The sequence below is a fragment of the Camarhynchus parvulus genome, chromosome 17, assembly GCF_901933205.1.
Source record: "Camarhynchus parvulus chromosome 17, STF_HiC, whole genome shotgun sequence".
NCBI lineage: Eukaryota > Metazoa > Chordata > Aves > Passeriformes > Thraupidae > Camarhynchus > Camarhynchus parvulus.
Window position 1 is genome coordinate 3,803,189 of NC_044587.1, and position 23,407 is coordinate 3,826,595.

Sequence of the window (23,407 nt, forward strand, 5' to 3'; positions counted from 1 at the left end):
GCTTTGTGCCTCTGGCTGATGCTGTCCCAGGAGCTTTTGGGGTGGTGGCAATCCCTGTTTCCAGCCCTTCAGAGAGGGATGAGTTGGTGTGATGGCTGAGCCCTTACACTGGTTTAAAAGGGATGGGGAAAAGTGTCCCCATTTTCTGCTGTTTGGGTCCCTGGTGCTAAAACATCCAGAGTCTTCGTGTTCCCACACTGAATAAACATGAGAAACACAGCCCTGGGAGAGCCAGGCCAGTAATACCAGGGTTACTACCAATAAGCAGGTAGCAGGGTGGTGTTGATGCAGACAAGAGTTGCTGAAGGACAGTGAGAGCACAGACCTCTGGAGCCTGAGCCAGCGTCTGACACTGCCTGGGGTACAGCCTGTCTTGGGGCTCAAGCTGGCCAAGGGCTTGTCATTATTGCCTGGGCTCTGTCACCTCTGCGACAGGCTGGCTGCAGGTTTCGAGATGCCTGGTGCTCACCAAACCTCTGTGTCCTGCCCATGTGTGGCCACAGCAGTGGTCACTCCACGTGTGCTCGCTGCAGGGGCTGGAATTGCCTGCCCAGCTCTCACTGCTGCCCTCAGAGAGTTACTGGTGCAATTAAAGCTGTGCTAATTCTGTGTTCTGCGAGGCAGAGGGAGCTGATGTTTCCAGGAATTGTTCAGTCTATCTATTTTCAATGTGTTTTTTTAAGTGGCCTGGCTGGGTCTGTGCTTGTGAGAAAATGAGGTAAAACACCCTGTGCCACATCCTCACTGGTGCACATCCAGGTCAACCCTCTGATTTTGGTGGCATTTCAACCTGTCCCTAGCTAAGAATGTGATGTTCAAGGTGACCTCCTGGGTGTTTCTCTGCTTCTTTTCTCTTCCTCCCCATCCTTCAGCACCAGTTTCTCTGTCTGAAGCTTGAGGGCAATGTGAGAATTTGCTCCTCGTGCAGCTTTTACTCTGCAGCCGTGGTTCTCCCAGAGGTACAGGCTCTGCCTCTTGCACTTTCCCTCTCTCCAGTGAAATGGGATCTCTTCCCTGCACTTTCAGCCTTTTCTCTCTCTCTGCTCTCAATTTCCATCCTGACCATCCCGTGGGATCAGCAGAGCCTTTCGGGCGCTGCTGAGTTGGCTGCACAGCCAGATCCCTGCGCATCCCAGATCCCTGAAAACCCAGATCCCTGCACAGCCAGGTCCCTGAAAACCCAGATCCCTGCACAGCCAGGTCCCTACAAACCCAGATCCCTGCACAGCCAGATCCCTGAAAACCCAGATCCCTGCACAGCCAGATCCTGAAAACCCAAATCCCTGCACAGCCAGATCCCTGCAAATCCAGATTCCTGCACGGCCAGATCCCTGCACAGAGAGGTGCCTGCAAACACAGATCCCTGCACAGACATGTCCCTAAAAACCCAGGTCCCTACAAACCCAGATCCCTGAACAACCAAATCCCTGCACAGCCAGGTCCTGGTGCTGGCTCCATCCCTGCCCCGGGGCTGGGCACCCTGAGTCACGGCAGATCAGCCACGGAGCAGCTGCCTCTGACACTTTGGTTCAGTGAGGACCTGTCAGTGCAATTTGCTGTTGTCTGTCCCCGTGCAGAGGGCTCGGGGCAGTGCTGGCAGAAGCAGCTGCTGCAGGAGTGAGCCCTGAGCGCTGCCAGCGCAGCCCAAGTGTGCTTGGGCACATCCAGGCAAATCCAAATAAGGCAAATCCACTTTGCTGACTGGTTTGGCCCAGCACAGGCTGTTTGCTGCCTGCTTTGGGTCTTTGCCCCTGGCCATCCTGCCCTCCCTGGGCAGACGTGCTGAGTTGGAGGTGTGGGTGTTGCCTCCCATCCCAGGTCCTGCAGGGACGAGGTTGCCATCAGCACAGCCATTGATTCAGAGTGTGCCAGCTGCAAACAGAGGGGAAATGGAGGTTTGCCCCACTCACAACCCTTAACATAACAGCAGAGCACGGGTGTAACCACTGGCATCTCCCACCCGGGGACTCCATCCGAGGTGACCCCAGGTAATCACCCCGTGTTTCAAGGAGCCCTGGGGCTGTGCAGCAGCAGAGACAGCTGAGAGTGGCAATCCTGAGTGTGCCTGACATGCCTTGAGCTGGACCCTGCCTGTGCCACCTGAGGTGGTGTCACTGCTCCTTGCTGACACCAGCTGTGCTCTTGTGGCCCGTGGCATTGCTGAAAGCTCCTCCTGTCACACACAGCCCCTGCAGGGCTGCTCCTCGGGCAGCACTGATGAGCCCCGGGGCGCTGGGCTCGGCTCCAAAGCCATCACACGGCTCTGGAGCATCCCCTGCCCCTCGTGGTGTCCCCAGGAGGAGAGAGCAGCTTGCTTTTGTTAGGCATTGCCCAGCACAGAGAGGCACCACTGCTGCATCCTGGTAGGGCTGGATTTAGCCATGGGAGCTTCAAATACTGCTGAGAAAAGCCCTGGCCTGTAACACCTGGATTTGGCCGCTGCTGGCTGTTAAATGCTGTTGAGATGCAAAGAGCATCTTTGGTTTCAGGGCAATTGCTCCTGAGGTGGTAAAACCCTACAGGGAGAGGGGACCAGGTGCAGTTTGGTGTTGGCTCTTTTATGAACCTGGAGAGCTTTGTGGTGTCAACACTGCTGCAAGGATTGGCTCTGCTGCCCCAGGGGTTGGCTCTCCCCAGAGCCTCCTGCCTGCCCCATCATATGACAACGACAGGACAGGCAGGGCTGCTGGTTCAGTTGGGGCAGAACTTGTGATATTTGGTATTTTTAACTCCGGGCTCCTGGAGTCATGTGTGTGGCACCACTCGTGGTGTCTGGAGAGGGCAGCACGTGGTGCCCCGCAGTGTTGTGGCCCAGAGCTCAGCTTTGGGGCACCACCTCCATAAAGATGCTGCTGAAGGCCTGACTTTAGGAACCTCAAAGGCTGTTTGCATCCCAAATCTGATTTGTTGATTTTCTTGTCACCTCAGCCCTGTGTCCTCACTCCTCTCCTGGCTTCTCTGGGCTTGTGCTGGGGTTCTCCCTGGGTGTGCTGGGGCTGCAGCAGCTTTTGGCAGCAGGATGTTGGGTTTTTGCTTCCACTTGACAGCTCAGGAGTGGGAAACACCCAATCCCATCCTGCTGACAGCTGCCTTTGTAATTCGGGTGCTGTGAGCTCCCAGAGAGCAGCTGTGAGCATCAGGCCCTTCACCTGGAGGCATTGAGGAGCAGTTTGGGAGGACAAGGCTGGTTTGGGTGTCTTGAGGAGCTGTTTGGGAGGACAGGGATGATTTTGGTGTCTTGAGGAGCTGTTTGGGAGGACAGGAGTGGTTTGGGTGTCTTGAGGAGCTGTTTGGGAGGACAGGGATGATTTTGGTGTCTTGAGGAGCTGTTTGGGAGGACAGGACTGGTTTGGGTGTGACAATCTCGATAGTGTCTGGCTGTGACGTTGGTGACAGGGAAATGCGGTGCTGACCTGACACGAGGGGGCTTCCTCTGCTGCCTGCCAGGAAAACAGCGCCCAAAAATCTCCCTGAATAACCCCTTTCTTCTCATCCTTCTCCCTTTAGGGTCCCGTGTGCATTTCTCTGAGAGTCAGGGGTTTTTCTTTCATCACAGTGCCCTCCCTGCACTTCTCCTTCCCATACTGGAAACCGAGTGTGAATTAGAAACTGCAGCTGAGGGAGGAAGGAGGAGCAATGTGGTTTGTGGTGTCACAGCCTGGGCTGCCCGAGCAGAGCAGCTGGGAGGCACTTCTGGGGGCTCTGGGAGAGGAGCTGAGGGCAGGGGAATGGGGATGGAGGAGCTGGTCCAGCCCTGCGGGGTCTGGCAGTGTCGGGGAGCCCCTGACCAGGGGGATCCCGCATGGGCAGCCCTGGAGCTGTCTGGAGTCAGGACATGGAGACTAATCCCTCCCCGCCCAGCTGTGTGCAGAGCAAGAGGGAATCAAAAGCAGCTGAAAATCCCGGATTTCCCTTCCTGTTTGGTGGAGAGGGATGCGGGAGGCACAGGGGAGGAGACAGAGGAGTTCAGTGGGCACAGCTCCACGTTTTCCCCACGCCTCTGCACCCACAGCCCCAGGGGGGAACTGGCCCTCCCAGCCCTCCCCAGCTATTTATTTATCTATAATGGAAGACCTGGCTGCTGCTGACAGTCCAGCTGGCCTCAGAATGGCACCAGACCCCGTCTGAGAGCTGTGACACAATTCCACTGCCGGGGACCCTCGAGTGCCAGCCGTGCCCTGGGAAGGAGCTTTGTCAAAGGTGACTCTCAGCCAGGGCTGGGGCAAGGAGGGGCAAAGGGAAGCTCCCCAGGGGTTGGGCTGTTGTGAGAGATGACTCAGTGCATGCCCTGGCTGGGTGGCACCCTCTGTGCCACCGTGTTACGTGCCCACATGTCATGGAAACCCTGACACTGCTCCGTGCCCGCGTGGCACGGGTGGCATTGGGAAATGAGCCCTTGACATGGGTCTGATCCTCACTGCTGGGGTTAAAGTCACCCTGCAATGGTGCTGGCAGCGCAGGAAGGGATGGATCAGGCCATGCACTCACAGGCAAAGAGGGGAGAGGCTCCCCAGGGCCCCACTGCAGTGAAAGGCTGGGTGATTCCCTCAGGGAGCAGCTTGTCCCACTGTCTGCTCCCTGACCCTCTGCAGGAGCTTGGGCCGTGTTTCCTCACTCTTTTCCCTGCAGTTAGGGGAGCCAGAAAGAGCTTAAAATCTAATTTCCTACCAGAATCAGGCTGATGCTGTCACGGTGTCCCTCTGGCTGTGCCCTCTCTCCCCAGATGACTTCTGAACCCTCCGACCTGCGCCGCGCAGATCTGGCTCAGGGCGCGCAGATAATTAAGTCTGTGCTTAGAGATGATGAAATGAGATGGTTGAGAGGAGGAAAAGAATCCTGTAAATGCCCCAAAACATCTGTAGCATGAGTTCATGTATTATTAGACACCAGCAAATCCACGTGGGAGATGCTTCTTACAAACACTTAACCGCAAAAACATTTTCATTCTCGGTTTGTGCATTTTTAGGCACCAAAAACAGTCTTGAGACACAAAACCATAGGAAGCAACACAAGTAGTTTCAGTGCTCATGGGATAACCTTTTATTTTAATAAAACCTGAAATTCTTTTGGCACTCAACGTGATTCCCAGAGCCAAGGCTTGAAGGAAAAACAACATAAATCATGGACTCGACAGTAAAAAGTTGGGAGGGTCAGCAGCACTGTGATCAGACTCAGCCCTGGTGTGACTTGGTGGCACTTGATGAGTTTGTTGATATTTCTGAGGGACAAACCTGGCCCTCAGCTGCTGGCACACAGCATTGTTTGGGAGAGCACTGCTCCTCCATGCCAAAACCCCCACCACAAAAAGAGTTCTGCTGGCCATGGAGAGAGGCCCTGGGATAACTTCCCCCTCTCAAACAATGCGGAGCGGAAATGTTTCAAAGTGGTAATTACCAAAGGGAAAATAATTTTTTTTAAACATCCTTTGTCTGAGCGCCTAACAATACCTGGGGATACTGAAAGACTTTTCCAATCCTTAATTGACTTTTCAGCCATGTCACTGTTTTGTTTCATCTCTGCAATAGCCAGCTCGGGGCTGGGCAGTGAAACTTTCCCTTTCCAGCTCTTGCCAGCCCCTTTTCCTGATTCTCACGTGGCCAACACCAGTAAGTGTGTGCTCAGGCTGTCACAGCACAATGTTTTCGTGTCCACTCACTGCCTCCCTGCCCAGCCCATGGTGAATTTGGCCCAGATGTCCTGGCAGGGGCTGTGCAGTGTCAGCACTGGGGCTGCTGGTCCAGCTTCTGGACATCCCTGCTGCTGCTGCTCCTCCTGCAGCTCCTCTCCCTCATCCCCGAGGCTGCTCCAGCCCTCTGGCTCCTCTCTTGGCTGCTGGCTTTCAATCACATCAGCTCTTCACTCTGCTGGAGCCTGGCTCCAAGGTTTCACTCCTCACTTCAGATCAGGCTTTCCTGCAGCCTCCCGACGTGTCTGGGGTTTGATTTATGCTTTCCCTGACGTTTGTGCGGTCAGAGGAGATACAGGACCATTGTTGGAACATCCTTTTCATATCCCCTCTTAAGGGGCTCTGTTCCTGTTTAACTGGGTTTCTTATTTTCGGTAATCTCAGTTATTTTTTGGTGTTATTAACGTTGTGTGTGTGGAACTTTGCTGTTGCTTCGTTTATCCCCATGATCTGGCATTTAAATCTGTTCCACCTTATTCCTACACTGGGATAACTTTCTGCAAATCTGTTCTATCAACTCAGCACCTTGCAGCCTGTTTGGCTCCATTTTCAAGCTGGCCTTTGGATATAAAATAATCTTGTGCAAGGTATCAACCCCATGCGCTTCTTCCCTGTGCCTGTGCTGTGGCATCACTTTTCTCTTGGGCTTCTCAGCAGCTCTGTGGCATCATTCCCTCCCCTGTGTGTGTCCAGGCACGTCCTCCCAGCAGCAGGGCAATGAGTGGTGCTGTGCAGGCTCAGGGAGCTGAGTCTGGGCGTGCTGGGGTGGTGACACAGCCTGCATCCCTTCCCCAGGGGGAGCAGCAGTGTGGGGTCGCAGCACGTCCCCAGGGGTGCCCTGCATGTGCTGCCACCTGGGCAGGGGGCACAGGGAGCCTCTCCTGGCCTTCCCTCACCCAGCAGAGCCAGTGGGAATAAAGCTGGAAAAAAAACTGGCATAAAACTGGAATAAAGCTGGGATAAAACTGGAATAAGGCTGGAATAAAAGCTGGAATAAATCTGCCCTCCTGCTCTCCTGGCTGGATGCACAGCCAGTCCCAATTCCCCATCTGTAGGCACAGGTGAGGTGGGTGTACCTGTCTCTGCAGCAGCACATCCACCAGGGCTGGGATAGGAGCTGAGGAGGAGGAGGAGGAGGAGGAGGAAGAGCTGCTCTGCCAAGCAAAGTTTCCCTGATATCCACTGGGATTTCTCCATGGATCGGTTTCCAGAGCCTCTTGTTTCTGGGGTTCTCCTTTTACACGACTCAGCTGAACGTGTCATTCTGGCTGGTTGTTGTGGGTGGAAAACTGTACTGCCTGCCCTTGGATGTGTTTTTGAAAGGTGAGCAGAGCCAGAGCTTTGCTCTGCTCTGTATCCACCCAGGTGGTGGATGTGTGTTTTCAATATCAAATGAAATCTCACTATTCCATCTAATTTTTCCTGGCAGATGAGAAGGAACAGCTCGATTTCAGAGCTGAGTTTCCCTTATCCTGATGGGCTACACCTATTCCCACCTTTCCCTGGAATTTTTTGTGGCTCCATAACCTTTCCCCTCTTTTCCACCAGTGGTTTTCCTCTCCCTGGCTGTTCTGCAGAGAAGCCAAGCAAGCAAGGATGGAAATTACAATAAGGGAGCACCTGGGAGCCTTGAACCCGCCACACTCTGATTGCTAAGCAACAGGGAGAAGTGTTTTTCCTGTTTTCCTTTTGGTTGCAGGCACCTTAGGTGGTATTTGTTAGAAGAGCTGACTGAAACATTCTGGCAGAAAGGTGATAGGGAGATAAAATTTGCTTTTAAAGACAAACAGCTCGAGAAATAGTGATTCTTAGCAGAGAGGCTTAAAGCCTGCTGGACTCTGCACTCCAGGGAGAGCCACGTGGGAAGAGGGAAAACGCTGCCACCAGGAGCTGCAGCTTCCTCCCGGGTGGGGATGTCCCTAACAAAACTCGGTGTGGGGATGTCCCTAACAAAACTCAGTGTGGAGATGTCCCTAACAAAACTCAGGTGGGGATATTCCTAACAAAACTCAGTGTGGGGATGTCCCTAACAGAACTCGGGTGAGGATGTCCCTAACAAAACTCCCTGGATGTCTTGTGATGCTGAGCTTTGGTCCCTGCATCCCCCCTGCCAGCAGTGCCCTGCAAAAGGCTCTGAGGTCTCTCGGTGCTTTTCACACCTTGGGTCTTCAGCATTTTTGGGCACATTTTGATGTTAATAGTTGTGTCTTGCCTCTTGTTTTTCTGAGTATTTTCTTTGCTGTGAAGGAGTCCAGGTGCCTGCTTGAAGTGTGCTGTGGTTGCTTCTTTCTGAGAAAGTGGCTTGATCTCCTCCCACCTCACGTGTTGGCCTTGTTCTGATGAGCTTTTAGAGGTCAGAAAGTTTGGAAAACAGATGTTTGTGTTCTTTATTGCTGCCCTAATGGAAGCTCCTCAAATACTTGATAAATTGCCTGGAGAAGAGATGGTTCTGGGTCAATCTTAGCATCCCAGAGCATAAAGTGGCTTCAAGAGAGCTGGAGAGGGACTTTGTACAAAGGTCTGGAGGGACAGGACAAGGGGCCTTAAAATGAAGAAGAGTGGATTTAGATTAGATATTAGGAAGAAATGTGCCCTGTGAGGGTGGTGAGGCCCTGGCACAGGTTTTCCAGGGAAGCTGTGGCTGCCCCTGGATCCCTGGAAGTGTTCCAGGCCAGGCTTGGAGCACCCTGGGCTAGAGGAAGGTGTCCCTGCCCATGGCAGGAGTTGAGACAATCTTCAAGGTCCCTTCCAACCCAAACCTGTTGGAATCTAAAAAACCCAACCCCCCAAAAAATCTGTGCTACAGCCAAGAGAGAGGTGTAAAGAGTAGGATGGAGGAGAAATATTCCTGCAAGCTCTGGAGTCTCCAAGGCTTGTGGAATAATTGCTGAGCTTCAGGAGCCTCGGCAGGAGCTGCGTGGGCCAGCTGTGCACAGGGGCTGCAGGAAATGAACCACAGAATGGCTGGATGGAGACTTTTAGATCCTGATTGCCCAGGGATTTGCTGCGTTTCCTCTGCTAGGAGCTGACATTAATTAGGGGCTTGCCTGGCTGTGTTAATGCTTGGTGAGGAGGAGAGCTGTGCTCCTGAATTAACCCGGCTGGCCGAGGGGAGCAGGGGGTGCTGCAGATGGGGAAGGGCACAAGGGGCTGGGGAGCCTGAGCCAGCCTTCCTCGCTGCCAACACAGAGTTCACAGTGCCTGATCTGTCAAAAACAGCCCCAAAAAAATGCCCAAAACCTGGAGGCAGAGCGATCCAACCAGCCAGGATCTGAAATACTCAGCTGAGAACCTCCTAAAATCCATGCCTGCTGTAAGCTGTGGCATGTGGTGGGTGGCTCTCATCTAAAATCTGGTTAAATCAGAGCATTGATCATGCTGGGAGTGAGAATGGGGTCTGGGAGGGTCTGAGGTCAGTTGGTCCCCAAATTTCGGGGGACCCAATCTCACATCTCTGTACAGATTGTATGGGCAGAGCAGTGACATTGTTTTCCCTTCTTGCTCAAGATTTCCCCCTCATCTTGAAGTGGAAGAGATAGTACTGGTTGTTTACTGTTGGATTATTATTATTATTCCTATTTCTTATAAAATACCCTTCCAGCTGATCCTGGGCAGTGAAAAAAAAAAGTCTTTTCCAATTAAAATTGGAAATGTCCAAAACGTTTCGATCTAGCACATAATGCCTAACTTCCAGTTAGTAATTCCTGTAACTAGCTAGCACTTTTCCTCTAAAATGCCTTAAAAACAGCAAGAAAAAGGGCTTCCCCAGCTGCACAATAGAAGGAAGTGCTGAGGGCTCCATGTCAGAGCCTGACACAGACTCGCCTTGTGAGCTGGTGCCAGAGCTGGGACAGAGGCCGGATAATGTTGCAACTCCCACATAAAGCAGCCCAGTTCTCCTCAGAGGCTGCTGCTTTGGGCCCTGGGTCCCTCTCTGGTCCAACAGTGAGAGCTGGAGGTGTGTGATGCTCCAGAGGGGCTCAGTTTGAGGTGGCGAGGGTGATTCCTGCCTTCTCTGCTGGGTGCTGGGATCAGCTCTTTGCAGCTCTTGGCGTCGGTCCTGCTGTGGTTTCACTGAGGCTCAAAGGGAATATGGGGTTGTTGGGGTGCTGGCAGTGCCCTGGGGGGGCTGGCAGGAGCCCTGGGTTGTTTGCAGGCAGCTGATGCCAGGCAGGAGCAGCTCCTGTGGGAGTGTTTGTGAGCCACGCTTTGGGGTGGGAAGCCTCACTCGATGGCAAAAAAACCCCACAGGAGCCCTGAGCACAGGAACTGGGTCGCTGTGGGGTTTGCCCTGTAGGAAATGGGCTGGAAAGCCCCACTCAGCAGCAGAGCAGGGAGAGGAAAGCAAAGGAGGGCTGGAGGATGTAGCTGAGGGAACGCTCAGACACCATGGGCTGGGGAGACACAACTCGGGGTCCAGGCTGAGCCCAGTTATTAACTCAGGTCCGAATCTGCAGGTCCTGACTATGACAGATTGGCCCAAATTGATTCCCAAACCAGAAAACTGGCTTAAAGTTCCCAAAAGTTTCTCTGTGTTACCCTCTCCATGTTACTGACCCTGCAGGAAGGGCTGGAGACTGCAGCAGAGGAGCAGAGCTGCTCCAGTGTTGGCCATGTGGGTTTGTGTTCATCCAGCCAAGAGCTGATTTCAGAATGCTGGAAAGGCAAAAATTGGTGGATTTCTCACAGCACCCAAGTCCTGGGCCTGCCAGAGTCCATGGGACACTTAGAGATGCCATGGAAAAGCTCAGTGTGTTGTGAAAAGCTTCTGGCTGAGTTTGCCAAGTGCAAATCGACAGTATATGTTTTTTTTAATGAGTCACTCAAGCACTGATCCTTTTCTTAAATCCCTGAAGTCACGTGCATGTCAATTAATCCCATTTTGCAACAATTTCCCGACCTTCAAGGATTCTGGAGGGAAACCTGAGGGTGTGATTCTGCCTGTTCCCTTTCACCTGTGTGCTTAGAGGCAAATAAGAAGCCCTGAAAAGTCATTTGTTTTGAATCTCATGATTTTCAAGAGCCTTGCCCCTGCTGGCTGAGTGTTTGGGGTCAGCTACGCAGAGCAAACATCCTGAACTTGGGCTCCTGACCCTGCTTTGAGTGTTTTGCTTTTCAGACCCAGAAGGTTCCCAAGAGAGGAGAGAGGAAACCGACTGGCTATTTTTAAACCCCTGCAGTTGCTTTCCTGCCTTATATTATTTATTATCCATTATCAGAAGTGTTTTTCCCCTGAAACCATCTTTAGTGGTCAACCGAGGGATGGTGAAAATTGCCCATCAGACAGAGCTGCATCTTTCTGCAGAGGTCAGACGGAGCTGGAGGCTCTGGGAGGGTTTTGCCAGCTGAAAATGAGTGCTGCTGTTGTTTGTTGTGTGCCCTCGAGCCCTGCCAAGCAATTCCAGGGGTGGGCTGTGATTTCTCTGCCCTGAGACTCAAACATGAAGCAAAGCAGAGTCTCCCTCTGAAATATTTCACAGCTTGGAGAGGCAACAGATTTCTGCTGGGAAGCAGGTCCCTGCCTCTGATTTCAGCGTGTCCTGAGCAAAGGGATGCACAGCACTGGGATTCACAGCGCATCTTGCAGCGCCACGTGGTTCCTGCATGACGTGTCAGTGGGGCTGGGGACACCTCTGCAGGGAGCAGCATCACATCCTCCTGAGGTGGAGAGAGCTGCACGGACCCACCTGGCACTGCAGGGTGCCCTGGGCAGGGATCAGGGCTGGGTCTCTGTGCTTGGGCGGGCTTAGAGTGTGTCTATTGCCCCCAAAGATGTGGGGGCTGCCAGGGCAGTGCAAGGCCCTGCTGCTGGGCTGGGTCCCCTTTCCCAGGATGTCCAGGAAGTCCCCTGTGACCTCTCTGGCTCCAGATAAAGCAGGACAATAGCCCACGTTGTCCTGGCTCATCCTTCTGCCTGGTAAACTTTCCAGTTGGAAGCCTATCACAGCCTGGCAGCTTTGTTAATCCCTTCCTGCCCGGGCAGGAGCTGCTGGTGCCCTGGGCAGAGCTGGACATGTGAGCCTTGGCTCCATCCTCGCTGGAAATAAAGCTGCAGGGCTGGAAGGCCCTGGGAGGCCGATGTTATTTCAGCTGCAGAGGGAGCTGAGGCATGAAAGTCGGGGTTTTGGTGGTGTCAGCAGCACTGCCCGGACCCTGAGATGCAGTTTCTGAGTTTGTGAGGAGGGAAGGAAGAGCAGGGGAGGGCTGGAGCACGCAGCGCTCAGCACAGGGGGCTGATGAATGACAAACAGTTTTGCTCATTTCTCTCTGCCTCTGAAAACAAAATTATATTGCAGGGGTTCTCTAAAGCGGGATCTGCAGCCCTGCTGTCCCCAAGGCTCGTTTTGCTTTCCCGGAGTCCCCGCTGGGCCGAGAGCACTGCCCTGGCCCCTAATACCCCCTTTGCATGTGCTGGGGGGCTGGCACTGACTCACCGCGGGTCACATCACCCCGTCCCGCAGGGGACACTGCCCGCTGCCCCCGCAGCGCTGTCACCGTGTCACCGAGCCCAGCGAGGGGCTGGGGGCTGAGCTCAGGGGCTGAGGTAACGCTGGGATGAGAACACTGATGATATTCACTCGCTGGCAGTTCACACTTTTCCTTTGGCTGGCGGTGTGTGAACCCCAGGTGCTTCGCGAGCACCCGGTGACACAAAGCTCCACTCCCAGAACCGTTGTCACCTGTGTGACTTCGCTCCCTCCCATCAACGGTAAAAAAAAAAAAAAAAACCCCAAACAAAAACAAACAAACAAACAAAACAAACAAAAAACCAACCAAACAAACAAAAAAAAAAACCCAAACAAACCCGGTGTTTTTCCCCCTCCCAGCTGAGGCTGGAGCTCCTGCCACCCCATCCCGCAGCCCCCACGGGATAGATCATGATACGAACAGTGCAATGGGGAAGAAGGCGAGGGAGTAGAAGTCTATTTTTAGGCTGATGGGGGTTTTGAAGTTTATAATGAATTTTCACTCTCAGAAGGAGGCGAGGCTTTCTGTTCCGGAGTGGATGTAGATTGCTATTGGGATTAGGCTGATTAAGAAGGAGGTTTTGACTGTGTTTGTAATTGTGTTGAGGGTGTTCTTGAGGTTGTTAGATACAAGTGAAAATACGATGGGGGTGGAGAGGGTTACTAGGGTTAAAAGTATGAATGTGTTTAGGACTAGTGCGAGGTCCATTTGCACTTGCACCAAGATGAGTGGCTCCTAAAACCATTGGATTACTATTATCCTTTGAAAGTAAGGAGACTGAGGTTTTATACTCAGATACAAGAGTTAGCAGTTCTCGCTGGTTTTACCCCTCCTCTCCTCCATCATCATCATCATCCTCCTCATCCTCCTCCCTGCCACCGCCCCTTTGCGCGGCCTCGGGGCTTTTCACACCCGCCGCGTCCCCATCCGCGTTCCCCCTCCCCGAGGGGGCCGAGCCGAGCCGGGCCGGCCCCTGAGGGCGGGCGGAGGCTGCGGGAGGGAGGAAATCCAGCCGAGCTTCACAGCGCAGCCGGCTCCGTGCCTGCCCCGCCGTGACACCAGCCCGCTCCTGTGCGGTGCCTGCCGCGCTCCTTTCCGCTCCGCTCCCCCGAGCATCGCCCCCACATCCCCGCTGCGGCTCCCCGGGCAGCCGGGGGGGCTGGCGGGGCCGGCGGCGGCGTTCGGGGCAGCCGGGGATGCGGCGGCCCCGCCGATGGTGAGCCGCCGCCGGGCCCCGCCGCACCATGGCCCCGCCGGCCCCGAGAGGATGTTCGAGGGCTGCCGGCGGGCCAGGAGCCTCTGGGGCGGCGTCAGGCTGGAGGTGGCCGGGGAGAGCAGCCCCGTGGTGCTGCACAGCTTCACGCAGCTCGACCCCGACCTGCCGCCGCTGGAGGTGAGTGCGGGCTTTGGGGGGTTTGGGGGGCTCCGCCTCGCTGGGCCGGGGTTTGTGGGCATCCGCAGGGTGATTCGCAGAATTCTGTTACACGGAATCGCTGAGCGGTTTGGGTTCGGAGGGACCGTAAAAATCGTCTTTCTCCACCCTTGCCATGGGCAGGGATGCATTTCGCTAGCCCAGGGTGCTCCAAGCAGCGTCCAGCCTGGCCTGGAACGCTTCCAGGGGCAGCCACAGCTTCTCTGGGCACCCTGTGCCCGGTGCCTCACCACCCTCACAGAGAATAATTTCTTACTAATATCTAAATCTACCCTCCTTCAGCTGAAATCCTACCACTCCATGCCCTTGCAAAAGTCTCACCAGCCTTCTTGTAGGGCCCTCTGGGTGCTTTAGGGGTTTCATTTTATTGAACAAATGGGTGCCCCTGCTTGGCTTTTTCTGCTGTGAGTCCCTGTGGGGACTGGCAGGGAGAAACCAGGTGCTCTCCCTCCAGGCACCCCGGGAAAGGGGCAGATTGTTAAAACTTCGGGCTTTTAATATTTTATTTGAGACTTTGGCTGCGGGAGGCAGGAGTCTGCTCCGATCTGAGCTGTTTGTAAAGGCTCCAGGCTTGTCCAAACCACAAAAGTGTCCTCTGGGAAGGTTACGGGCATTGGGAGGACTTTCCTGGAGGATGCAAAAATATTTGTGCTTGTTTGGATTCGACCCCGGGTGCTTCAAAGTCAGGCTGGTCCCAGCAAGGCCCGAGCGCTTTGTTGATGGCAGTAGCATGTGGAGGCACCCGAAATCATCTGAGTCAGAGCTGGGCCTTTTATCTTTTATCCTGGTAATGGATGCTCGTCATCGGTGTGATGGGAGTGTCGCTGCTTGGGAGCAAACGGTGTGTCAGGAGGAAGGTTTTGCTGTTCAGAGCCCGCAGCCCTGGCGGTGCAGGGGTTAACAGCAGCGAGGGTCAGCCAGTCTGGCTTTGCTGCGATTCAGAGCCAGCTGCAGATGTGCTGCTCTGGATGCTTCCCGCTGGAAAAGGGGGCGGTGCAGGGGGGGAATCACCGCTAAAGCCTCTCTAGCTGCTGTGCAGATATCCGCTGAGGGCAGCCAGTGTTTCGGGGAGGGGGCAGTGGCTCCTTCTCCCAAACAACCCACCCCACAACCTGGGATGGAAAGTCCTGCTCAGGAAGGGATGATGAGCTCAGGCTGTTCCTCCTCACCTCTGGCCTGGTGGCAGCAGAGCTCATCAGCTCCGGGAGAGTTCATGGAAGCTCCATCCAGCTTGTTTTCCCCGCTCTCCCCTCCCCGCTGCTCTCTCCTGGGGGTGGGCGTGCTGACATGCTTTGGAGTGCATCATCTGGTTCGTGTTATGCCTGGCAGGAAGTCGAGCCCCGGGAGGCTCAGGGGCCGCGCTTTTGGCAGGGAGAGCAGCAGCAGGGAGGGAGGGGAAAAGAGGAGAAAAAGAGGGGGTGATGCAGCGTGCTGCCCCTCTCATGCCAGGGGACATGATGTGCCCCGGCTGGAGGAGGCTCTGGAGCTCAGAGGGGGATTTGGAGCATCTTGGGTGATGTGGCTGTGAGGGAAAAGGGACGGGGCTGAGAGAGGCTTTGCATGGCCCTGAGCGAAGCCCTGCTCACCTGAGCCTGGCATGGGCACAGCTGCCAGCCAGGGCTCCTCCTGAGCTGCCCGTGCCCACATCTCTGCCCTGGGCTGTGCTGGGGAATGGTCAGAGCACAGCCCCAGCACCCGCTCTCTCGAGCTTTCCTCCCAGGCCTGAACAGAGAAATTCCTCCTTTTTATTTTTATTTTTTCCTATTTCCAAGTGGTGAGAAAAGGGGCAGCCCAGAGGGGTGCACCGTGACCTCCTGAGCAGCTTTGGGATGCACAGGGTGTTCACTGCATGACTGGGGAAAGGAAAAAATGTGTCACTGTTGTGACAACTGTGGTGGCCTGGTGGGGCTGCAATCCTCAGGCAGAGCTGTAGCTGCACACTGAGAGGAGAAGGCAGATTATTTGAGTAAGATCCCCCAGGGACCATCAGTGTTTTGCTGAGCCCCAGTGACAGTCCCCAGGACACGGAGGGACCTTTGTCACCTCATCAGAGGGAGCTGTGCTGGTTTTGGCAGAGCTCCTGGGTGGAGAGTCTGGTCCCACAGGGGATGGAGTCTCCCTGGAAAGCTGCTGGGCAGGCTGCAGGGATTGTGGCTCTCTCTGGTCCTTGCTGAGCCCCCAGGGGATGGCAGCAGGGCAGCCTTGGCCTGTATCCCACAGCAACGGTATCGATCAGCATCTGTGAGCATCGCTGAGTGAGGCCTCCTGGCCCTGGGAGCCCAGGGCTCTCACCAGGATTCGAACCACGGGGGATGGAAAATTTAAACTGACTGTCTCAAGTGGGGGATTGACAGGGCAGCTTTGCAGACCTTCTGTTTTGACCTTTTCAGTCCATTCCATATTCAGCAGTGAGTGTCAATCCTTCCAGTCCTGCAGGAGCCACAGGGTGAATCTGGTGGCCCTCCTGGTCCTGCTGGGCAGGAGTGGCCTAAAACACCACTGCAGATGACACAGACTGAAACTTTCATGCAGCTGATGTTGCTGAACCTCTGAGGAGGCTGGGCTGACTCTAATAAAAAAAGCCCTTGTAAAAAAAGTCCTTGTAATTCTGGCTGTGTTTGTTTTCTGAACAATTAGGAGACTTTCAGTTGCTAAATGCATCCTTGAAAACTTGAATTGCTCAGCCCAGATGCCTCATAGGTCAGTGCTTGTTCTTTACAGCTGGGAGGGAGAAGCAAAGATATCTCTTAAAAGCCATTTTCTTTTCACTTCCTATGGTGCCTTAGGAATAAGATCCTTTTCTCCCAGCCTGTTCTCCTGCCCCAGGCACAACCTGATACGTCCCTTGCAATTTGCCAGATGAACATCATCTGTTGGTATTTCTTGGGCCTTCTGGCTCCCTTTCAGAGGGGTTTGGTGGTGAGGCCTGGAGCAGGCTGGGATGCTGATTGTTGGTGGCTGATGCAGGGTGGGAATAACAGAGGTGGGAGGGTTTTTATTATTATTATTGTTTGATAGGGTTAGAGAGAAGCTGGAGAGAAGCTTCGTGTAATAATTGTTTTACTCAGAGGCTGCTGTGCCATGTTTCCTTAAGGGTGGGGATCCCCATACTGGGGTCTCACTCAGGTTTTAGTGGATTTAGTACCTGGAAACTGAAATCTGTGTTTGTTCACAGGCTGAACGGGCAAACAGCCCCCTAGGCCACCCCTGTGCTTCAGCATCACTCAGCTTCAGCCCCCTGGCCCAGATCACACTATTGCTCCACTGCAGCCTCTCTTTTTGTGGCTCTCAGGGTGGCATCAGCAGGCAGGGGCAAGTAAATGCAGTCCTGGAGCATTTCCCCACTTCCCTGGGCCTGGCTTTGGGGTGTGATGAGCAAAAGGAGCATCAGGCCAGCAGTGCCTGCAGGGATGGGTCTCATTTAGCACCCACCACTGTCTGGGATTTGGGGTCTGGCTGTGACCACCCCATTCTTAGGGCCAGAGCTCTGCCTGGTTTTAGAGCCCCCTGAGTTGGTCTGGCCAGCAGCTCCTCCATCTCCCCTCCCAGCTCTCTAACCAGCCACTGTGTCCCCCGAGGGGAGAGTAATTGAAGGAGGAAAGAGCTTATTTAGGTCACTCCAGAGCACATTTAAAGGCTGGGTATGCCCTGCTCACACTTTCTCTAACACCCTTATCTCCTGAGCTGCCTAATGCCTGGCTTTCAAACCTCCATGCTCCTTTTATTTAAATATATCCTTGCAGCAGGGCTGTCTCAGTTCTCAAATATTTCTTCATCTCCCACGGACTCAGCAAGAGGGGGGAAAAAAATGTGGTTGCTAAGGAGCAGGATTTGGATACAAAGCTGGCTGAGCTGCTGGCGGGGGGCCCCGGGGGGCTCCAGCACAGCTCGTGGCCAGGCAGGGTTTGTGCATTGCTTTGGTGGGGAGGATTGGGGTTTGAAACATTCCTCTGGCCTTGGGGAGAAGGAGCTGAGTTGCGGGATTGAGTTCTTTTGCAGGTTAATGTGATGTTTGTGTGGGTTAGATCGCACAGCAGCATCCGTGGCTGGTCCCAAGTGTGTGTCTGTTGTTCCAGGGGTCTGTGGGACCTTTGTTTTGCAGAGGGAAGCATCTGTGGGCTGAAGGGTGAGGCTGGCAGTGGGGTTTGGTGCCCAGGAAGAAGCAGCACGCTGGAATTGTGAGGCAGCCCCTGGCTGGAGCATTCCTGGGAACGCCAGCAGCAGGGCAAGGACTGGGATATTTGGATATTCCAGTTATCAGGTGTCTCAGTGCCCAGGTGGGGACTCGCCTGCACCTCACAGCAGCCCCAGTAACGATGCATTTGGACTTTGCTCCTGAGTCGTTAGGGAAAGGGAGTGCTGAGCACGGAGCACTAATCCCAGTAATCCCAGTAATCCCAGTAATCACAGCCGGGCTGCCTGAGGGGAGTCACGGGGAGGGGGTCGGAGCAGGGGCAGAGCTGCAAGGGCTGCTCTGGGCACTGGGCTGGCACAGGGGGTTTGTGGAGGGGCCTTTTGTTCTGTTCACACCTGGGAACAGCCCTGCCAGAGGTGCCAGGAAAGTCCTTTCCCAACTCTCAGCGTGGGCTGTGCTGTGCTGCTCTCCTCCTGTGCACTGAAGAGACTCTGCAGCTCCCCAGACCTCGTCCCTCGCCTGGTTTGGGTTTGTTTTTGTGATGTTATGCAAATCACCTCTCTGGTTTCAGTTACATTCAGCTGTGCTGGCCCGGGTTCTTGTCGGGCAGCACTTTCACATTAGATAACGCCGAGTTCCCTCTACCTGAGGGTCAGGAGTTGTGTGACAGCTGAATGTCACTGGAGATTAAGCACAGCAGAGGCTCCTGGCGTGGCCCTTTTGCCTCGGCTGGCTCCACAGCAGTTTGTTTTCATTACACCGTTGGTATTTGGATGAGCTCTGCTGTCAGAAACATGCTGGGACGAGAAAGGGCGTCTTCCCTCCGCACGTGGGGTGCTGGGAGCAGCTGCCTGGGGAGCCCCGGGCTCAGCAGAGGCAGGATGGGGATGGCTCTGCCTGCCAGGGACCAGCCAAGTCCTCAGAGCTGATGGGAGGGGAAAAAAAGTTAGACCAACTTGCAAACAGAGCAGATTGGAGAGGAAACTCACTGGAGGCAGCCTCATCTGGAATGCTGAGGCATTATTTTTTGCTTTCTGCTAACCACAGTCCAGCAGCTGAAGTGAGGGCTTGTGTGGAAACCTGCTTTGCCAAGGGCTTGCTACCCGTCATACCAGAGCCTCTTTTCATGTGATGGAGCAAAACCAGGCAGCCTTTCCCTGCTCCTTGCAGTGGTTGGGTCTCCATGGAGACTCTGAAGCTGAGAGCCTGCCCCAGGCTCCTGCTCCAGCCAGAATGTGTTTGGGAAATGATGTGTTTGCTTTGGGTTCACCTCTAGGAGTCGGAACTGACTTCAGGAAACCAAGGTTTAGCCAAGCTGGGCAAAGCAAAGCACCTTGCCTGGGTCTGGCAGGGGCAAAGCTCAGCTGTGGGAAGTCAATAAGGATGCTGAAGCTCCACCTTCTTGTGCCTGGGGGTTCAGGACCTCACCTTCCAGTTTAGGCTGAAACCCCGGGGATTTTGGCCAGACAGCTGTCTAAAAGGCTCAGCTGGTGGCCTGCTGCTGGCAAGGTCTGGCTCTGTGCACTGGAGCAGCAGCAGAGCCTGGCAGCTGGGGGCTGTGAGCTGGGGCTGATGGTGTCACCCCAACAATCACTGCACACCCTCCAGGGCAAGGCCAAGGTTCAGGCTGGTTTATCACCTTAAAGCAGCCCAGTTTTTCTCCAAGAGCTGCTATTTGCTTTTGGTTGCATTTTTCATGGCTATCTGGTCAGTCCCAGCTGCCGTTCTGCTGCTCAGGAGCCCCGTGCTGGGCAGTGTGTTGGCGGTGCCCGTTGCTGGTGACACTCACTGGCATTTCTGAGTTTCCAGACAATGTGCTTTGCTCCATTCTGTCCCTGTTGCAACAGTGAGAGCTGGCACAGAGACGGGACAGGCCTGGCAGGTTCTTCCCTGGCAGTGCTGGGGTGACTCAGAGCACAGCTATGGATCACAGCAGTGTCATAACAAACACTTCTTCCCTGAGGTGCTTCTTGGGGGGGGTATTCCACAAACTCCATCTCTCTCAGTCCTCATTCCCATAGATTTTGGTGTGTTCCTCAGCAAAAGTCAGCTCGGGGAGGATGGGGATGTTTGAGGTTTGGCTGGTCTTAATCCAGGGAACATCGAAGGAAAGGAGTCAGAGAAGGAAGGTTGGCGCCTCTGCCCTCTTCACATTGATGCTGCCCCCGTCATTGTGCACTTCAGCTTTTTGGATATCCCAAAATAATTTTATTAAATGTGAGGGCAGGCTGTAGGAGTGCTCACCTGTAATGCCAGAGGATGAAGGGGGCAGGGTGGCAGTTGTGTGAGGGTGGGAACGTGTGTGTACCAGCTCACCGAGGTGCTGGGGCCAGGAGGAACAGGCACCTGGGGGTGTGTTGGAGCTGCTCCGATGTGCTCCATGGCCAAAAACCCGCACCTACAGAGCAGGGCTGAGGGTCTGGGGCAGGAATTCATCCTCCCAGCCCCGGCACCCGCATTCCTTGTGCCGCAGATCTGGCACACAGGGCAGGACCCGGGGCCAAACCTCACTTTGGTGCGTGTTCAAACACTTGACAATAGCGGGATTTTTATCCTTCCCCAGTGGCTTTCTCCACAAAGGTGCCAGTTAATCGTAAAATCTCATTTGCCTCAGCTGTGGAAATCACCGGGAGCAGGCAGAGCATCCCGCTCTCCCCCAGGTGTCGGCATGTTGCCACCTGCTCATGTCGCACCTCCTGCCTCGTTGACACCTATTTAAGTAATACTCCCAAGGTGAGATTTTGTTGATTACAAAGCAGCAGCGCTTGCTCTTGCCTCTTCCACCTTCCCACGGGCGCCGCGGGGAGAGGAACGAGTAGCGGGATGCTCTGCAAGGGGAAAATCTCCTCGGAGCGAAGGGAATGGCCTGGAACCCGCAGCTAGGCTGTGCTGGGACACGCTGGGGCTGCGGGTATCAGGAGGAGGCTGGGACGAGCCCGGCTGATCCCGGGAATCACAGACCAGCGGCAAATGGAGGAGCCGCGCGTCATCCCGGCCGGGCTGGGAGCAGGGCACGGCCGGAGAACAAAGCCCCGCATTTATTCCTGCCGTCCTTTCACCGCCAGCCCCTCCGCGCTGGATTGTTCCTGCATTTTCTCTGCTTCAGCTGTTTACTGGGTCACCCTGGTGCAGACACGCACGCACAGAGGCTGCCGCTGTGCCACCGGCGCTGCCAGCCCCGCTGCGGGCACGGCGGTGCCATCGAGCCGGCTGGCACGGCGTGCCCGGGGCCAGGCTGGGCTGTGGGCATGCAGAGCCCCCCGGGCATCCTCCTCTGCACGGGATTTTGAGGAGGGGGTCCCTAAAGGTCTGGGATTGTCAGCTTTGCCCAGTTTGGTTTGGTGGAGGGAACGCCGGTTGACGTAAGGCAGAGTAAACACATGGGTGGACACGTTTATTTCACTGGGGTTTATTTCACTGGGGTTTATTTCGGTTCAGCTGATCTAAGCTAAGGATGTGTCTGAGCTAGATTGAAATTAACCTTGTTCAAATGGAAACGGAGGGGAAAGGTGCTGTTTCTGTCAGCCAGAGCAAGGCTGTGGCTTTTGGACAGCCCCCGGTATGTGCACCTTCAGAATTCCAGGGAGATGTGGCTTTGCTGTCTTCTCCTCTGTGCAAGCTGCAGCAGGCGAGTTATTGCACGGACGTTTGTATTTACAGTTTAACCAGGCTGCTGGGGAATACTGTGGGGTGAAACTCTCTGGGAACGTCAGTGTGGGGCCAGTGGGATCTGGCAGTTGTGATCTTTGCTTTGCCCTCTTTGCTTTGCCCTTCCTGCACATCCCACCTTGTGTGTGCCCAGCTGAGCCCTTCATTCACGCAGGACATGGATGTGCCAGGGCAAGGAGCAGGTTTGACAAAAGGAGCTTATTATTTTGCAGATGATGCTTCTTAAGACAAATTTTTTGGCTGTCTGGGCTGGTGCATGGGCTGAGAGCTGGAGAGTGTTCAAGGTTTTGCATCTCTGGGAATGGCTTTGTGAAGATGGAGTCACTTGCAGGTGCTGATGCATGCAAAGGACAAGCATTGCCCTGGAGCTGCCACGAGGAACAAATCTGTGTGTCCTGGTAAACATGTGTGATGCCAGAATTGACATTTTAGCTGTGACTATTCCAATCAGTCTCAAGGAACATCATCTCTGAGTGCCAGCCTCACCTCCATCCCTTCCCCAACACACCTGGCAGCTGTTGCTGCCCCAGAAATAACACATTTGGTGCACCAGGGCCCTGCTCCAGAGGTGGAATTGATGGAGTAGCATTAGGCCAGGTAGGCTGGAACTCTTCAGGACACCCCTCATCTTTTAATTCACATTTGAACAAGACACTGGGGAACTGTCATGTTGCATGTGACTTCCAGGTGCTACTGTACACCCAGAAAAACATCAATCAGTTTTTGAACTTGTTTCAGTTATGTTTTTATTGCAGATTTTTCTGTTCCATCTCAGTAAAACGCAAACCTTTTGTTCTGGGCCGAAATGACTTGGGATGAGCTGCTCGATCTTTATTTAACCTCGCCGAGCAGTACCTGCATTAATTTTTTATGCACCCTTTTTCACCAGCCGCGTCATTCTGGTTTCACTTCCAGTAATGCCCCGGGGCTGTGGGCGAGTCGGTGGCGCAGCAGTGGCTCTGTGAGCAGGGCTGTGTCCCTCTGCTCCGAGCCTGCCCCTGCAGAGGCGTTGGCTCCGGGCAGGGATGCTCCATCACGAGCACGGGGCTCAGGGCTGTGGAGCAAGAGCCAGACCTGCTGTGTCGGCGGGATCTTTTTTCCATTGACTTAGAGAGGAAGCAAAACCTGCTGCACTCAGTTTTCTTCGAATAGGCTGCGAGGGGAGCCCATCCCAGCACGTCCCCTGGGAGGGGACATGGGGTGGTGTTTCCATCTGGGGTGCAAATGGGTGGTGGCTTCCTGGGTGTAGGAAACTCAGAGTTTGCAGTTCATCAGTCATCCCTGTTGTGGCTGGAGTTTGTTTTTTCCCTGGGGAGTCCCCCTGTCAGCCTGATCCCCCAGCACCTGCATTTCCCCACCTCAGGGGTCTGGTCCTGCCCCTTGAAGGCTGGGGATGGAGTGGCCATGCAGAGCCTTTGATTTCCAAACCACAAAAAGAGTGGGAAAAGTCTCTCCACGTGGGAAGACTCTTAGATTTCTCTAAAAGCAAACCAGGAGCAAATGGGGGAGGAATCCTGCTTATCTGCTTTGTCTCGTTCCTGGACCGAGGCTGAGCTCCTAATCCTTGCTCCAGCCACTGACTCACTGCCTGTGAGTCACAAGATGCCTCTGGAACCCAGCTGCCAGCTTCCCTTCCCTTCTCCCTGGGCTGCCAGGGTGGAGAAGGCTGCCTTTGGACACCCTCTGGGTCACAGACACAGATAGAGCTCCTGTTGGTCTTGGGACAGACACAGAGCCCGAGGGAGGAGGTGTAAGATCCCTTCAAGAGGCAGATATGGGGTGATGTGACCCCTCTCTTTCTCTCTGCCCCATCCTGGTGCTGGGTGATGCTCTGGCTCCAGGGCTGTTCCCCTGGGGCACAGCTTTCTGTGCTGAAACATCTGGAGCAGAGTGTCAGGAAAACCCAGCTGCAGAGCCCAGCATCTGCTGGGGAGAGAACAGGCCCTCAGCTGTTGCCACTGGGCTGGTGTCCTGGCAAAACCACCCCTTTTTCATGGTGGGTTTGAGTTCAGCTTCT

General features: G+C 54.6%; 1 protein-coding gene across 5 annotated transcripts in view; it reads left to right on the forward strand.

The window, feature by feature from the left end:
* Nucleotides 1–23,407, forward strand: part of RALGDS (ral guanine nucleotide dissociation stimulator) — a 55,481-nt gene that overhangs the window by 18,617 nt on the left and 13,457 nt on the right. For 2 of the 5 annotated variants that reach the window (XM_030961244.1, XM_030961246.1), the window contains exon 1: nucleotides 12,987–13,547. The exons of 2 other annotated variants lie outside the window; for them this stretch is intronic. In XM_030961244.1, coding sequence (XP_030817104.1) covers nucleotides 13,368–13,547 — 180 coding nt within the window. In that variant the 5' untranslated portion in view covers nucleotides 12,987–13,367. Of the gene's footprint in view, nucleotides 1–12,986; nucleotides 13,548–23,407 lie in introns of those variants that run through there. One more of the 5 variants, XM_030961243.1, reaches the window with a different exon arrangement.